The sequence below is a fragment of the Copadichromis virginalis genome, linkage group LG7, assembly GCF_057382275.1.
Source record: "Copadichromis virginalis isolate Kocher_CV1m ecotype Utaka linkage group LG7, C_Virginalis_male_GT1.1, whole genome shotgun sequence".
Classification (NCBI taxonomy): domain Eukaryota; kingdom Metazoa; phylum Chordata; class Actinopteri; order Cichliformes; family Cichlidae; genus Copadichromis; species Copadichromis virginalis.
The window spans coordinates 23,637,713-23,656,138 of NC_140624.1; the positions used below are offsets into that span (position 1 = coordinate 23,637,713).

Consider the following 18,426-nt stretch of genomic DNA (forward strand, 5'->3'; position numbering starts at 1 on the left):
GGAATCCTGCTTAATGCCAACTGTTTGTATACTATGAAAACACTGAGTCACACTGCCATTTCTTCAGAGGTGCATCTCAGCTGTTTTCTCTTTTTTCTTCAAATCTCATTAGCTCCTATTCTTGCTCCTCAAGCCAGTCTATCAGCCACTGTGCAGGCTAGAAGCAGACTTCTGCTGAAAGCACTGTGATGACCACTTTGCATGTTCAAACCACCACAGCAGGTATTGATTCCTCTCAGGTGATGGTGCTGTTAGCACATTTATCCCCATCTTTTCCCTCCACTTAAAGCTGTAACTTCACCAAGGCTGATTAATCTTTTAGGAATCTTTCCTGCTGAGCTGCACAATTCTTGGTGACATGGTGCTTAATGACATTAACACGTGTCAGACCACATGTTTCACATCCCTCGGTGTATTTATAATGGACGTACCTGGCCACATGGTTAATAACAGGGGAGAAGTGGGTGGGTCCATAAAGACGTACACTCTTGAGACTCTGGTAATAGGCCTCCATCACACCCTCAATACCAGTGCAGTATGGGTTCTGTGGATTACCATTCTGCACAAAAACACAAAGATGTGAATGAGTTAACAATAAGACATTCAGAAATTTCATCTGCACAAAAGGCCCTTGGAAGATTTTAGAGTCACTAATAAAAAACTCAAATATGCAGTCTAAGTCATCTTGTCACAGCAAAAAAGAGCCTTAAATTTCTACTTAACATATTTAAGACAGTTGGCAGTGCAGTGGATAGTGCTACTGTGTCACAGCAAGAAGATTTAGGTTTGAACCTGCCTGGGGACTGTCTGCAGGGTTTGCATGTTCTCTTTGTGGGTGCTCTCCAGATGCTCCCGTATCCTCCCACAGTCCAAAGACAGACACGTGAGGTTAATTTGTGATTCTAAATTGTGGATGAACAGGTTTCTCTCTCTCTCTGTGTATTAGCTTTCTTGCCTGACAGCAACCTGAACAGTGTGTCTCGCCTCTATGTCAATGTCAATTTTGTGTTATCCCTGTAACGCAAAGTGTACTGTTTTTGATACAGGAGTCTGGGAGTTTTTGAGACCTCTAAACCATTAGATTTTTTCCCCCTGAAAACCTGAATAAATAAATTGCAAAAAATGCCAAATGTAGCAAAAATGATACCAATTAAAACTCAGCAGGTTCTCTAAATTCTCACTTTCAGACAGTTCTTTCTACACTTAGCTCTCGATGATGTCAAAAAGTAGATTTTCTTAACATGTTAATCAAAGTAACACAACTCTGGCTGTAAGCCCCATCCACCTGATGTTCAGACCTCCTTTGTAAGACAGGAAGTCATTCAGAAAAGCATTAAAGAAGGAAGGGATCTTAAGGAACTGCACTAAGGATCAAGAGTAGGAGGATAAAAACAAAAAGAGATGCAATTTAACGGGCGATTTGTAAACCTGCGTTTACAGTAACATCAAATGTTAAATGCCCCAAATTAATTACAGATTATATTGACATATATTTCGTTGATATGTGTTGATATGTTCACAGCACCATAGGCTAAACGTTTACACATCCTGTCACCTTCACTGATTTGATCTCAATGTTTATTCAAAGGCACTCAGTGTCTCGATTGTAGCATGTATCTAACATCAGGCATTAAACTAAATGAAATTATATTGCAAAGTGTTTTGATATTTGAAGACACTTCCTTATTGCTAAAAGGAATAATAAAAACATCACCATGCTGCAGGGAAACAAAATATAAAGTTGTATTAAATTTGATCTCCCTGGACTGGGACAGAGTTATAATTAATTATCATAACGAACATGTTCGGATGCAAAGTGTCAAACAACAGGATTCCCTGTTAGCATATTGAGAGACGTGAAAAGTGGTCAACCCGGGGCCAAAACATCGATAATACTCCAATATTAACACCAAGTGTAAAAGATCTTTTAAGGATGCAGAATCTCAGCTAGACTTATAAATTACATAGTTTAAGGAAGGCTTTAATCCTTCTTTTGCATCAGTTCGGTAAATGGTATCCTCAGGCAAGTTGGAGCTGCAGTGTTAGTTATAAAAAGATCAAACATGATGATAATTTGTATTAGACTCTGACATAAGCCCATCCTCTGGCTTCTTCCTCTGTGTCTCCCACATCTGTAATATTAAAATATTAAATCTGTGCCTGGTTGACTGCTTTTGGAGGCCCAAAAGAAAGTCGCAAAAAAGGAAACAATGCATTATTTAAACTACCCATATGTTTTAGGCTTTCAATTATCTGAGTAAGAAACCATCCTCACTAACTCTGCTTGGCTACCCATGAGTACGAACAGTGCACATGAGACTCCATTGTTTTGTAAATGGAGCTTGCATAATTAACGTCAGATTCAGTGGTGGCCTTCTCCCACTGTGGCTACACAGCTGTAGCCTTCCTCTTTAAGAGCTGACTCAGTCAGATCCTCAATCGTTAAATTAATGCATGTGTGCCTTTAGGGAGTAGCCGATGCTGAGCAGCTGTAATGGCTGTAAATGCCTCTGGAGCAACATCTGGAGGTGAGAGTCGACCAAGAAGAGATTATGTGCGGCTTGAGTAATGGTCAGGATGTCTACAGCCCTAGAGCACTTGACACTGGCAGAGTGGTAGAGACAAATGGATGAGTGGAATAAGGAGAGATGAACAGTCAAAAGCACAACTATTTCTACTCAATATGAACAATGTGGGATCTCAACCCTAAGTTTAAAGCTACAGTAGGTCAAATCTTCACTGCTGCATGTCAGTAGAATGCCCCTACCCATTTGAGTGCATTACCTTGTTGTCAGCCCACTGTATACCTCAGCTGTCAATGCTGGGTGAGAAGCGTATTTACTCGGGAAAAGGCTGTAAAACTTTGTGGAAGGAGTCAGATACAGATCAATGAGTCTGAGAAGCTCACCTCTGTCCGATTACAGCAAAGCTAAAATGAGTTGCTGAGAACATGCTGAGGTTTTCTGTCAGTAAGATGCTCATATGCTGTGAGAATGTAATCAAACTCTTTATCAGAGGGAAAGTATGATTTTTAGGACACTTGACTATAACATTAGCGAGAGCAATGTTAGCTTACAACCAGCTGTTGTTGTTTAGTCAGCTCTTTTTTAGCTGTTCAGGTCACATGTCTTATCTGCTGACAATATCGTGGAATAAACTTATGCACGCTGTTAGAGCCCTGACTTCAGTTTAGATACCACTGGCATTTTCTTATTTTTTGCAATTTAATTTCTTTAGTGAGAGGGACTCCTTCTCCAAAGGTAAAACAGAGCTACTTTATATCTTTAGTCTGAAGGTGCAGGCACAAATTGAAATGTCAGCACGCAAACTCCTACAGCCTCTCTTCTCCTCTGCCTTGTTTTGTTTATGGAGCCATTTTATAGCCACGTACATAAAACACAATTAGTCAGAAACTAGAAGTTCTTCCTGCCGACTGTATTTATACACGGTGGAGGGATATGGCAGCTTCCACAAAGTACAAACCTGCTCCAATCTATTTTAATGAATTAATCATAGGTTTATGAGAAGGTACCAATTTCCTAGACACAATTACACACAAATCGATGTAAATTTATCAGAATCCTTTAAAAAATTAATCTCAAAAAATTACCTTCAGCGAAGGCAATAATCCTTTCTGTATAATACTAAGTGCAATAATCCTTTCTGTCATCGTTGTATTTTTACTCAGTTGTATATAGTATTTGTATTTGTATTCTATTTTTATCTTATTGTATATTTATTTTATTTTATTCTACTGTATATAGTATTTTATTTTATTCTATTCTGTACAGTTGTGTACTGTATTTATTCTTATTGTATTCTAATTTTTGCCTCATAACTTTTGCACTGTCCACTTCCTGCTGTGACAAAACAAATTTCCCACGTGTGGGACTAATAAAGGTTATCTTATCTTATCTACAATACAAATGAGAGGGTCTGGGAAAAAAGTGCAAAAGTTACATCCATCAATTCCAGACTTGAACCTTTCCCAGCTGACACTGACAGATCATCAGTCCATCGCAGTACTAACACAGAGGCAGACACCCAGACATGCACAACTGCAGCCAATAAGGAATCATCGCTGAACCTAACTGGAGGAGATTCATGAGGTAATTCATGAACCAAGAACCAACCAAAATCTTCATGCTGTGAACTGACAGTGCCAGTCACTGCATCACAGTTACAGTTCAAAAAAGTCTTAACGTTACCAAATTTCATAATGTTGATGGTATAAAACTAAAAATGGTCCTTAGAAGCTAACTGTCACGGTTCTGGGTCAGGTTGACCCAGCTTTCTGTTTCTTGTATTTTGGTGTTTTTCTAGATTAGGATTTATGTTCTGATTGATCAGTGATACTGTTTTGATTATGATTATTATTTAGTAAGTTTTGTTCAGTGTCAAGTCTGTCTCTGTCTAGTCCGTGTCTTGGTAAAGTGTGTTTTGTTTCCTGTTTTACTTTGAAGGTTCTTGTTCCTGTCTGATGTCAGTGTTCCAGCTTTGCTCTCCCTGTCTCGTTAGGTCTTATTCCTCCCAGCTGTGTTCCCCTTCTGTCTCTAATTCCTTGATGACTCCCTCAGTGTATTTAAGCCCAGTGTGTCTTTGTGTCAGTGTCGCGTCGTTAACGTCTACTCACCCTCACGTTAACCCCGCCTGCCCGCCCAGTTTAGTTAACTTTATGTTCCTTTTCTGCCCAGCAATAAAGCTGAGTGTTTTGAGTTTACATCTGCCTCCGAGTCCTGCATTTTGGGTTCTTCCTCCCTGCCTGCCTTCACACAGCCATGACACTAACTAGACATAGTAAATCAGTTAATTTGCACTGTCTTTGGTTTAATAAAATAAAATGCAGCCTACAATCTGCCCATTTTCAACAGAAAAAAGATTGATACAAAGAAATTAAACTACAGTTAAAATACTATGTCACTCTTGTATGACTAACAGTGGCCTTATACAAATAATAAAAAAAATAAACTTGGCATGTTATCACACCTAAAAACAAACTCACTTGGCTCTTTTGGCTTCTATCTCCACAGTGCGCAGGCAGTTTGGATGCTGTGTACACGTTTTTGGACAGCAGCACTGACCACCCACCAATATATTTGTTCACTGTAACACCAAGTATGTAAGAGAGTGCCTGTTTGAAAGTGTTTTTTTGTTGGATTTTCGAAAAGTTTTCTTTTTTAACTTGCATGCAGTATTACGTTATGTTTTAGATGTCGCTTTAGTTTTCTTGTGGTCTCAGTGTGACTGACAGACTCCTCCAGCTGGCACCAAAGATATGAAAAGATTTGCTTTCGCAGCCGTATTCAACAGCAGTTTGAGGACAGGCCAAATCTTTTATTCTGCCAGTTCTAATGATGTTCATCAAATCAGCACTGAATTTCACAAGACCCGTCACAAAGCAAGGCTTTATTTCCTTTGGTCAAAAACATTGTTTGGTTGGAATCTCACATAACACAAGATTTAATTATCAGATGAATTGTGGCTTTGTGAAGGACTGAAAACATCTCCAGCGTATGCCTCACTTCTTGCCCAGTGTCAGATCCAACAGACTACAAAAATGACAAGATTTCCAGAGGATGAAACCACGCTCTTTGACGGTTCCTCACCTTGTCAGGTCAAGTTTCTTAGTAACTGATTATCATATAATTCACAGATGGACTGGCACTAATATTAAAGACACTGTTGCTTCCCATGCAATTTAATTTATCCTGTACTTTGATATATTACCAAATAGCAAACATAAAAGTATATTTGTGTTAAGTGCTAATTAAGAAATGTTAGCATACTAGCACGTTACACTGTGAGGACCAAAGCAGATGCTAACATTTAGCATGACACATGTTAACTTTAGCTCAAACTGAGGCCATGTCTATGCACAGCTTTAAAGAGTTGGTAATAGAGGCTTAGATCCTTGCTTCACTTTATTATTTAAAGTTTCATTACTGCCTAAAGAAAGGTTTTGCAGTGTTAAGACTAAAACCTTAAAACGTTACTCAAATGGAACTTGGAATCCAATAATTTCCCGTGTCAATTATTAAGCAAACAAGAAGTAAACAATATACTGTCAGTCAACCCTTCATCATTTTTCAACATCTTACGTGGAAGAAACAACATAACGTTTGCATGTTTAATCCAGGTTTAGACTGTATGTGCCTAAACATAATACAGAAGAAAAAATGGAGCAAAGCTTTTTTTTCATGTATGTATCTGGACAAATGGATGGCTGGATATGAAGAAAAAAAACGATGTCCTCACCAGGGCAAACTCATGTGAGACCCGTCCATCTGGGGGAAGCTTGGCACCAAAACCCAGCGCGGGAAACATCTTGTCGCTGTCGTAGTCCTGGATGATCTCACCGACAGCCCGCAGTGCCATGGCATAGTCATTTAGCTGGTAAGGGCTCATGTAATGGAGTGAGGTGGGCTGGGATGGGTTGCCTGGGACCCGAATGGTTCAACAAAATAAAACACACATCAGCATCACACTGTAATTATGCCTGCTCCCCCTGGGCTGTGAGTCATATTGAAATAAAAAGGAGGAGAGAAGGTGAAAGGGGTTAAATTGCAGACAGACATTTCTGCAAGGCACAGCTGCACTGGAGGAAGAAACAATCTCAGTGGCTGCCTCACACCTCAGTGGGTCATACAATTTCCCCAAATATTGCAGGATAGATAGGCAACATGAAACGTACTGTAGTCATTTTAAACTTACAAGATATTGAGCCGATCCTTCAGAGCTTTATTCCAATTTGCACAAACTAATGAAATAAGCAAAAACTGACAATATTCTTGTGTATAAATTTCAAAAGCCACTCCTGACAATTAAATAATCAAACCCAATAATGGCAAAACTGGTATTAAATAAAGCCCATCGTAAATTGTGTCCTATTTATTTAAGAATAGCTACATGAAAGAAAAGTTAATATAACGACGAGAGCAAAGACCAAAAATCATGTGTTATTTGATTTTTGTTACAATGTGAACATCAAAACCAAAAATATTTACATTTTCTCAAATTAGCTCGTAACTTATGGACCCTGTCAGGCAGTTTGGATTCATTTATTTACCACATAGATCTATTTTTAAATAGTTCAGTAATTAACTCTTAAACTATTGGCTCTTTCAACCTGAAGCAAACATTACTGAATTTAATCGTAAGCAGTTACAAAACTGTAAGGCTAAAATGAAAAACCTTAGGCTCTATGGACTGGGTAGAATTTAACAGCCTTGAGAACAGATCACAGATATTATAAAAGAAGCAACAGCACTCAGGATGAGGATAAAGACAGTGGCCTTTCCCACCTGCACATAAAGACCCAATTAGCGGGCAAAACAGGAAACATGAGAGCCAATCGTGTTTCTTAGTAACTGATTGTCATATAATTCACGGATATAATCCAAGACACTGTTGCTTCCCATGCAATTAAATTTATTCTGTACTTTGATATATTACCAAACAAATGTAAATGTTTGTACAAATATACTTTTACGTTTGCAAATGTAAAAGTATATTTGTATTAAGTGCTAATTAAGAAATGTTAGCATACTAGCACGTTACACTATGAGGACCAAAGCAGATGCTAACATTTAGCATGTGTTGCTGCACTAACGCGTGCACATAACATACGTTCACAAGAGTTTGTTATGCTGCTCACTATCATGGTGAAGGTTTTTGTCAAATCTTTTTTGTTTCATCGCATTTCTGGCCTTTGTACAAAATCTTTTTGTGGACATTACCAAAGTCCTGAAGCTAATCTTTATTTCATTTATGTTCCAACTGTCACAACTACAGTCCTCCCTTATTCATTTTCTTGCGGGCTTTGAAAGAACTGTCCAAATAACTGCTTGAATGTGTTACCAAGACAGCGTATGTGAACGACTGTCACCATTACAGAGTGAAATTTGAAAAACTGAGAATACTGATAAATGCAAATTTAAGACTAAATAACAGCCTTACACCAGTGAGCCAGTTATATTAATGTTGTTGAAGCTGCGCTAAAAAGTAGAGTGAAGACTGTACTAGAGCAGCGGTCCCCAACCCCCGGGCCTCGAACCGGTACCGGTCCGTGAGTCGTTTGGTACCGGGCCGCGAGAGTTGAGGCTCAGGTGTGAAATGTATGGTTTTCAGGGTTTTTATCGGTTTTCAGCGTTATTTTGTTATCGTTTTTATCGTTAACTCTGTTTTCCTGGGTCTTTTCACGTGTGTTATGAATAAATCTTCTTTTTTTCGGTACCGGTACTAGTTTTATTTTGTTGTATTTATCCGCGACACCTTAAAGGCCGGTCTGTGAAAATATTGTCGGGCATAAACTGGTCCGTGGTGCAAAAAAGGTTGGGGACCGCTGTACTAGAGGACCTATTCTAGGCCCCTTTCAGCTTCAGATTAATGCACATTGAGGTGGTTCTCCATCTAACATTTGCAACAGCAGGATGGTGTATGTGAGCATGAATCCAAATAACCGACAGTATTTGGAAGCTGTGGCGGCGAGGAGGTCACTCATACTATAAATCTTGCACCCCTTACAGGACTATGCGGTGACACATCTGCCAGATAATAATAATAATAATAATAATAATAATAATAATAATTAGAAAACCAAGGGTGCTCTGTGGCCCAGATGAACATGCTGTATTAGATTTGGGTCACAATAATAATATTCATTTGAAATGAGTTCAGCGTTGGCTTTGGGTTTGAGAAAACTTGTAGCCTACGGCTTTGTTTGCGCAACATTATTAAAGAAATGAGACAGCTGTAACAGTCTGGAACAACCTGTTTTACAAATAGGATCAAAGAAAAACTAATGAAGATAATATGCATACATTATAAATAGATGCATCACACCACTATTATTTTACAGTGTGGGAGCTGCTTTGATGGCAGCACAGAAACTCATTAATATCTCTTGTGGCAGAAAGAAGTCTCTAAAATTGTATAACATATATTGACTCACTAAATCATCTTTTGCTGAAATGAGAACATTACTCATCCCTGACAAAGTCATCCGTGCAGAATAGCTCATTTTGTTTGTCTGACGTTACGGTGTTCTGATAAATGCAATGTGGTTTTCCTGTGGGTTTTATAAACCGCCACTACATGAACACAACAATCTAAACTGAAAATAAATTTGGGCAAAATGTGGGAGTAATGGCTTTCGTTCTCCAGAGAGGCAGAAACTTTTGGCTAACAAGTAAAATCAAGCTGAGCTCAGAGATTTAGAGCAACAGATAGCGTTCTAATAATTATCCAGCTTTCAGCTGTTCTATCTTCTTAGTCAAGTTAAGGGGTGAAGAGCCATCAAATGAGCGGATAAGCAGTCTCTTAAAGGTTCAAATCATATAAAGATCTGATCGTTAGCCTGCAACATTTTATCTGTTGATACTAGGGCTGCCACAAACGATTATTTTGATAGTCGACTAGTCACCGATTATTTTTGCGATTAGTCGACTAATCAGATCATCATCCATTGGACGTAAAACTACAGCTTATTGCACCAGCAGCATCTGCTCTTATATAACTATCATTTGCTTACAGCTTTAAGTGTTTAAGGTCTGTGCTAACTAAAAATAAAGACAAGATGATAGTTTATTAAATTTTAATGAAATTTGCAGATTGTTTCGGTGAAGTTTAATAAACTCCTTGCTATCTAAAATATAACAGGACACTGGAGTATATTCTGGAGCATCTCACACTTCTGATAATCAGTTGTCTGCTTGATGTTTATTCAGCTGTGTAAAAACTATAACTTTAATCTCAGACAAACTGATTTACTCAGGAACAAATAAAATACTAAAAAAAAAGCCAAACAATAACATTTTAAGTTATCTAAGTGACTCATATATATATTTAACCTGAGTAGCGAAAGACGGCGGTGGGTTTGAAAACGATTTGCGGGGAGTCCGGTGTTCTCACGGCGCTAGTGAGCCTAGCCCCCGGCTCGCTAACGAGCTAGTGGGTAACAGATGTCTCCGAAAACGTCAGAGCGCTTTTGAAAATATGTGGTGTCCTGATAAACTGAGCCGATATTTGAGGTTTACACAGCTACATTCTCGCCTGAAAATATGTTAAATGTTTATTTTGTGACCCAGAAAGAATAATAAGAGTAATATTAAAACTAACTAGCTGCCGCCATTGTTGGAAACTGCGCTGGGCCGCGCTATGAATTCTGGGACACAGCTGCTTCTTCTTCTTCTTCGGGGTTTAACGGTAGCTGACATCCTTGTACATGCAATGCTGCCATCTTCTGTTTCAGTCCGTTATTACACTCTTAAATCCTGCCACTTATTCCTGCGTCTTTTGTGATCTTACAAAGCTTCAAACGACGCGTCGACTATTAAATCAGTCGTCGACGATTTTGATAGTCGACGTAATCGTGACTAGTCGACAAATCGTGGCAGCCCTAGTTGATACACTAAAGAGATTTCAATAATATGTAGGCAGAGCTTTAAAACACTCACCATTTGATGCTGTGAAATCAATTGCCACTGTGAAATTAATCTGAGTCCTACAAGAAATAAAAGAACAGAATAAATAAGTCACATGAGGAGAAACAGAGAGCCATCAATCGAGCCAGATTATATGATAGCATGTTTCAAAGCACGCAGCATGAGCAATTAAGCAGCAGGTTATCGGCAGCTGTCTGTCTTCATTTTGGAAGTGGGAGATAAAAGGCAGTGGAAGTCCTCTCTGCTGCGTCTACACTGCTAACTCCAGGCCATTCAGAATTTAATGATGACATTAATGTTGCTGCCTAATTGAGTACTGTATGTTATCAATTATTGTGACCTTACCCGCCTCTGATGTAGTCCAGGAAAGACAGCTCAGTGTCCACCAGGCAGGACAGCAGAGTGACCTGCAGGCAGACATGTGCACCAATTAGACAGGAAGTACTTGTGCAGTGTGAATCTGTCACTGTAGCACCTGATTCTCTGATGAGACATTTTTACACCACTGATCAAATGTTTCTAACATTTATTTTTTAGGGCTGTGATCTTTTCTGTTTTGCTCCACTGTGGTTTTTATGCTATTTTATAATTCTAATAGTATTTTATTAAGCTAAAACTAAATAAGACTAAACACACCAACACATGCAGAGATGACATAGAGAAAATAAACCAGATTAGGATTTTTTTTATCTGCGTGTGTGTGTGTGTGTGTGTGTGTGTGGGGGGTGGTGGGGGGGGGGGGTCTCTTTTGAACCCAGATGAGCATGTAACATCACCACAAAAATTCTGCACTGGGAGCTTCATGTCAAGCAGCTCCCATAGAAGCAAAGTGCAGGTGGCTCAGAACTTTTTCAGCTCATGGTACAGATGACAAGGTGTGTGTCGAGATGCCAGAATTAAGGTAAAACCATAAAGGAGAATCAAGAAGTGCTGAGAGCGAAAAACCCCACCAAGGCAGCACGTTCTCTAGGCAGTATTTACTTTTAAGGAAACTGTCTTGTATTTTCTATATGTTGATTTTATTTTCTTTGTTCTTGTAGTTCAGTAAAAAATAATGTAATTTTGGTCAACTTGAAACAAAGACAGATGTGAAATGTTAGAGTGAGGTCAGAGGTCAAATATGATATGATATTTTAATGTAAACTATAATGTGATATTTAGAGTCCACATAAACCAGCAGCATTTCCTACATGTTGGTAACAAAAACAAAGTCAGCAGAATTTTAAATGTAGTTTTAAACATAAAAGACATTTTATGAGTTTTACATGTTTGACCTTGAAGAAGAAAGAAAGAAGTCCAAGTAATGTGATATTTAGGATCAGTATATATCATTATATAATTCTCTATATGCCAATGTTTTGTCAAAACAAACAATGGCAGTAAGAAATAGTTTAACCATATATATAGTATCATTATATAGACTTAGACCTTGAAGGAGAGGTCAGAGGTCAAATGTGAAATATTTCAAATTGTTATCCAGTACATTCCATATGAGGACAATATACTTGTAAAAATTACAGTTTTTAAGTTATAAGACTTTTTTAACTAATAAAATATTAAGTTGACCTTGAAAACAGTGGATGTAAGCCGATTCTTAATGGACTGTTAATATGACGTTTGCACCACTGTAAGGAAAATATGAGAAAACAAACCAAACATTTCTGAACATTGAGGGGGATATTTGAGAAAATAACCTGAGATAAAATCCTCTATACATCTCACCAATAAAAAAAATCCATTTTTGATAGGGCACTTTAATCCTTAAGTTTAGCGATGATAACAGTAAACATCAGATGCTTCACGCACATAAAAATGAGGATGGCACTGTTATGATATTGCAGAAGAAAGGTTTTAGGGAACACTGGAAGTACAGAATTTATATGGCATCACTTTGTATCGGTACATGGCATGAAAGTTCAGCCAACATATTAGGACAACTTGAGTAACAATAACAGCATACCGTTCCTGAGTTTTGGTACTTTTTCTTCTTCTTCCCCTTCTTCTTTGGATTTAGCACCTGTGTAGAAATCAGTTTGAATCATCAAAACAGATTATTCCATAAATTAAAACACATGCCTTCTTAAAACTAAACATGTCTGAATCTCCATCAGCACACTGCAGTGGGTGTTACTGATGGAAATAGCTCTGTTTACTCTCCCTCTTCAGATTCATGTATTCCAAATGCCACAGGACACTGCTTCCAATAGAGGCTTCCAACAGAGTGTACACACTCCCCAAACATTTTTCAGAACATGTTCACACACTTCATTTTGTATTCTATTACTTGTCCTCTGCTCAAGGAACAATTGATTTTCTCTGTTTTGGAGAAAATTAAAAACTGAGCTAAGGATTGATGAAGCTGAAGACAGCACTGGTCTAAATGATTTGATAACCCCCAGTTACATCACACGAGAGTGGAGAGAGCACCCTGCTCTCCCCACATCTATTCTCCAGATTATGCTTCATAGTTTTACTGACTCTTAACTTTCAGTGATTTATGCTTAGCTCGAACACAGCTGATACACCAGTCAGCAAACTGCAACGAGGACAAGCGGGAAGCACAGCCTTTTAGGGAACTTGCTTAACAGCGTGCAGTACACATATTAGTGAGTTCCATCTGGATGGCTGTATATCAGCCTGTTAATCACTGTAATTAAAGAATCCGTGTATAATCCCAGCTATAATGCTCCATTTCAGTCTTTGGAATACAAATGAACACAACAATAAAGTGAGTCTTTTACATTTTAGATCATTATGTGAGCTACAAATAAATAACAAGAGCAATCAAAGACTGTATAGAAAAGACTATTTCTACCATTGTTTTCTTTTTACAATTTGCTCGTTCAAATATGATGTGAAATTAGCAATTTTGTCCTATCAAGCAATGCTGAAGAACTCTTGCCAAAATTGTTGGATCCAGACTAGAAATTCACTTCTAACTTGCCCTAAACGCCACCTCACGATCAAGCAGAAAGATATCCTTGAACCCTGAAACAAACCTCCTTGGGACAGGCAAAAACTGCTGAAAACTATAGGAAGATAATATACACTCCCACTGGTGAGAAATGACACTTGAAGGTGGCTCTAGAAAATGTTGACTCGGACAAAACTCAAACATAACGTAAAATATGCAACTCAGAACATGTGCACCTGGTATTATAAACTACCGGATCAAGGTGATGCATCGTATACTGACAATCCACGAGCGTAAGAGCAGTCAGATTCCAACCTCTGATGAATGTGTTTGTCTGGTTTTATTCATCTAGCTTTCTGGCCCCAGGGGGAAGAGAGACAAAACTTATGTTCACATTACACAGAAAAAAATGACTTTTCCTGACTTTGAGCCTGTGCTCACGCTGCAGTGTGTGGGGAAAAACTACTGTAAATGTTCTTCTGTATGGACGCAATGCTGTGATTAAAGATAGAAGTGAGCCTCATCCGACCCACTTCAGTCCCACAGACCTGCAGTTCTTTACTCTAGTATTCCAGTTTTTCATGATAATGTCAATTATTTTTATTTAATGACTTGATATCATTACTTAGCTGTTTCTTTTTATTTAGTGCTTTGTAGCCTATAAAATTTTATTAGATCGAAGTATTTACTTTATTTGTCATGGCACCAAATTTAAAGTATTTAAATGGCACTGAGGTTGAAAAATACAGCTGTCCTGAGCATGGCATGAACTAAATCATTTGTTTAAACTGTGTGACCACAGTTGGTTTCAACTTGAAAATATAGCATGAAAAATGTGTACTTTAAATCAGTGAAAAGTGAATGAATCCAACAATAATTTTCTAATCTTTTGTAGACTGACCACAACGTAGAAGCTTTCCAGATCACATGTCCTCCTGGTATTGCTCTAATTATTGTGCAGCTTCTGTTGTATACTAACTGTTGTACAGAGATTACGCTATAAATGCTTTGAAGTTGCACAATGTGTCCTATATTCAAGTGAAAAACTACATGCCTTTGAATTATTTCCACTTTTTTCAAAGCATTCTCTTTGTTAAAAATGCCCGATCTCCTGCATGGACTAGTTAAAATGTTTGTGAGGATATTTTTTAATAACAACTTGCCTCGGGTATGTTCAGTTTGAAAATGGGGCACAGCATTTTGCTGTTTCCAGGTTGAATGACATGTTTTATTTAAACATTGTGCAACGGCATGCAACAGTGGGTAACAGTCTCTGAAGCATGTTTTATTCTCGTTCAGTGGGTGTATCAGAGAGTATTACCCTTACAGTGTTGACACGTAAGCTGTGTAAACCCCTCACATTAATAATATGTTAACACCGCTCTATGAGCTCAAATAGCTGTTTGAAGGTTCATGTCTTGGTTAGATATCTGGATCAGGTGACCCTGAATCCTCCCTTAGTTATTCTGCAATAGGTGTAGGCTGCTGGAGGATTCCCATGATGCACTGAGTGTTTCTTCTTCAGACACCTTTCTCACTCACTATGTGTTAATAGACCGCTCTCCACTGAATCATGCTTGTTATTGATCTCTGTCTCTCTTCCACAGCATGTCTTCTATCCTGTCTTCCTTCTCTCACCCCAACCGGTTGCAGCAGATGGCCGCCCCTCCCTGAGCCTGGTTCTGCTGGAGGTTTCTTCCTGTTAAAAGGGAGTTTTTCCTTCCCATTGTTGCCAAAGTGCTTGCTCATTGTTGGGTTTTTCTCTCTATGTATGTATTGTAGGGTCTACCTTACAATATAAAGCGCCTTGAGGCGACTGTTGTGATTTGGCGCTGTATAAATAAAACTGAATTGAATTGAATTAGATATCTTGATGAGAGAATAATGAATAATTAATATTATGAAAGGTGTGGGGAAAAGGAGTTGGATTATCACCTCATAGACGTGGAACTGTGACTGGCTTCTGGACATTTCCCTGTAGCTTGTACTGAACTCTCCGATGAAATCGTGGCTGTAAGAACACACACAGAGTCACATTAGGCCATTGCTAAAAACAGGAAACACTGTAGTAAAGCTGTGTCAGGAAAAGTAAAAATAATAATAATGACAAGAGGAATGGTCCAAATGCCTGCTAGAGAATAACAGATTGGATCAATTTGTTTGTAGTGTGCATAATATTTGAAGTCTTCTTCAAGGAGCAGGACTATCACTGAGAAGCTCATTGGTTACTGTAGGCGTGGGTGTAGAAACCATTTATGTAATTTCACAGAGATAATCAGCAGAGTTGGAATTCAGGGTCAGATATTAATAGGAGCTCAGGGCAAAACGCCCTTGAAATGTCACAAACTGTGTATGAAATGAACAATGAAGGGGCAAACTGTGCCCCTGAGTACTGGCAATTCACTTGCTTCAAAAGATAAACACGATCTTTATTCCCTGCCTGACACCATGAAGGTAACCATTGAGAGACAGTTCAGAAAATATTAATAATTAATGTGTTGTATATTTGAAGTAGAAGGGAGTGTTGTCACGTGCAGGGCTCTGCTGAGATATTTTTCCGCAGTGTCTACTCTTTAACAGTGAAAAACAAGAGTGTGTATAAGGACATCCACTTTGGAGAGTGGTCTGTTAGCAAAATCCCAAAAGCACTTCCCTACTTTGCACATATGCTCTTATGTTATCAGGGCAGCTTTTTTGGATTTTAAGAACACACAATAACAGTCTCGCTGGTATCTCTCTTTTTAGAATGTAGTTTTAATACATTAAATAATGATACTGCATAAATTCATGGACCATTGCACCACACACTGTAGCTTTAACATGCAGGAAAGCATTGCTCTCTCACCCTCCATCTCTGTCCCAGTCGTACACCTCCACCTTAATGCTCCTGTGCAGAGAAACAAGTGGATTGAGTGAAATCCCATTAAGAAAAATCAATCAGCACCACAGATTTACTATTTTTCTGTTTATAGAGCTGGCCACTGGTCTGTGGAATGCACATGTCCTCAGCAAAGAGAGGAAGTTCTAGACAAACTAAAGAAGTTTCTACATCTCCTTTCTAAGACTACGGTCTGGTAAGCTTTAATGTTTAAATGTATCCAGGTTTAGGTTCCAAATCTTTAATCTGTAGCTGTCACCTTAGAAATAGACACCTGTACAAAGAGTGCACTCTGCAACAAAATAAAATTAAAATGTTAATTACAGCTCTGTGTTCTAACGATTTCTGAAGCATTTAACTGTAACAGTATTGCATTCTACTGTTATATTTTTATGCATGCTCTTTTATGGCACGGCAACTCTTTCATGGCATGCATTTTTAATTTCTCTCTGCTATTTGGGCTGATTGGGACCTGATGAATGTAAAAACAAAGAATTACCTGATTTATTTATTTTTTTAACCTGATTTTTGTTTCTGAAATTCATTTTAAATTTTGATAGAACAGTGGGAGTATAATGTCCTCGTACGAGGATATCAGGCACTTGTAGAGCAAAATTTAGTATTTTGGTCTAGACAACCCAAAATGTGATGTCCACATATGTGGATGCCAGGTCCTAGGAGGTTAAAAATAAATTATCCATGCAAAAACAAAGTTTGACACTCATATCTGTTGACTGTAGTCCTTTAAAACAATTGAAAGAATGGCTTATAGCTGTATCAGTCAGGACTTTCTGAAGATCCAAGTTGTCTAATTTTATTTCCGATTGGATCTTCATGTTAATGCTAACATGTCAGAACCTGGTCATTTCTGTAACTCTTCTATAGCATTTTCTTTAGTTTAACTCCTGGCCTGTCGCACTACCTGAGTTACACTGTACTAAAATTGTAAAAACCTGGGTAACTACAGTAAACTGTCATTAGCATGCATCATTTTTCTGCAAGCTAACAGTAAGGAAGCGCTTTACTTACTTACTACTTATTACTAAATAATTTTTAAAAGGATCTCAAAGGTATGGAAGCCCGTTTCTGCCACTAAATTTAAAAAAAAAGTATCCATAACTTGATATGTTGAGTTATCTTTCTCAAAATTTTGAGTTATTTTCTGGAAATTTTGAGCTAATAACATATTAACTCAAAATGTCAAAAAAATTGACTCAAAATTTTGAGTTAGGGCTGCCAATCGGTAATCTACGTGATTGATGTCATTTCCTTGTTACCCGGAAGCTGAAGCCCTCAGCTACAAATGCTACAGCTAAGTTACCGGTATTACAGCCAGTCATGAACGCACAAATTGCTAATTATTTTCATCGTGGCTTCACAAATGATGGAATCTTTGTGTTATTAGCTGAATCACATGGCCTTGCTATCTACAAACGTACTCTCGAAAGCGCCAGTTTGTTGCGATCCAGTTTTGAGTGCGCATTCCACATAGATTACTGATTGGCAGCGCTAACTCGAAATTTTGAGTTACTTTTCTCAAAATTTTGAGTTAATAAATCAAAATTTCGAGTTATTAAGTCAAAATTGCGAGAAAGATAACTTGAAATTTTGAGATATGGATACTTTTTTAAAATTTAGTAGCAGAAACGGGCTTCCATACAAAGGAGCTCCTAAACATCGCCCAAACATCTAGTTTACCTAAGTCTTGTAAGTCTGTGCCTATTTAGTATTCAAAGGACGATAAAGAGCTAAAAACTTTAACTTTCAGACCAAAACAGAATTAGACACACAAAAAGGAATATTAGCATATACATGAGTTATCAGCCAAATTATTATTTTAAACAAAGTTATTAACCCAGAATTTCTCCATCTGTGCCGCAATAAGAACACAAACAAATCCAAACATGTCTTGGCTTGACTCTGCTTAAAAATATGCTCACCTATATTCCTGTTCCTGTTGTGTATATTAATATTCTCTCCATTTAACTGTAAACATTCATGCATCCCCTTGTGTGTCCTACTATACCTGTCATAGTCACCATTACACAGCGCCCTGACGGGAATTTTAAAAGCCTGCCACACTGGATCCAGAGTATTCTTCACCACCTCTGTTTTGTGGCAGATGGTGTACCTGCGAGACATACAAAGTTAAAGAAAAAGACAAAACAAAAACAAAGCCCTCAGTGCTTCAT

At 38.1% G+C, this 18,426-nt stretch overlaps 1 protein-coding gene across 2 annotated transcripts in view; it reads right to left on the reverse strand.

The window, feature by feature from the left end:
• LOC146705057 (copine-8-like) overlaps window positions 1-18,426 on the reverse strand; it is an 89,270-nt gene that overhangs the window by 15,077 nt on the left and 55,767 nt on the right. For both annotated transcript variants that reach the window (XM_085462596.1, XM_085462597.1), the window contains exons 9-16: window positions 18,261-18,365; window positions 16,202-16,243; window positions 15,292-15,367; window positions 12,403-12,459; window positions 10,788-10,849; window positions 10,455-10,501; window positions 6,256-6,437; window positions 432-559 (exon numbers count right to left, since the gene is read on the reverse strand). In XM_085462596.1, the coding sequence (XP_085318722.1) occupies window positions 432-559; window positions 6,256-6,437; window positions 10,455-10,501; window positions 10,788-10,849; window positions 12,403-12,459; window positions 15,292-15,367; window positions 16,202-16,243; window positions 18,261-18,365 (699 nt within the window). The remainder of the gene's footprint in view (window positions 1-431; window positions 560-6,255; window positions 6,438-10,454; window positions 10,502-10,787; window positions 10,850-12,402; window positions 12,460-15,291; window positions 15,368-16,201; window positions 16,244-18,260; window positions 18,366-18,426) is intronic.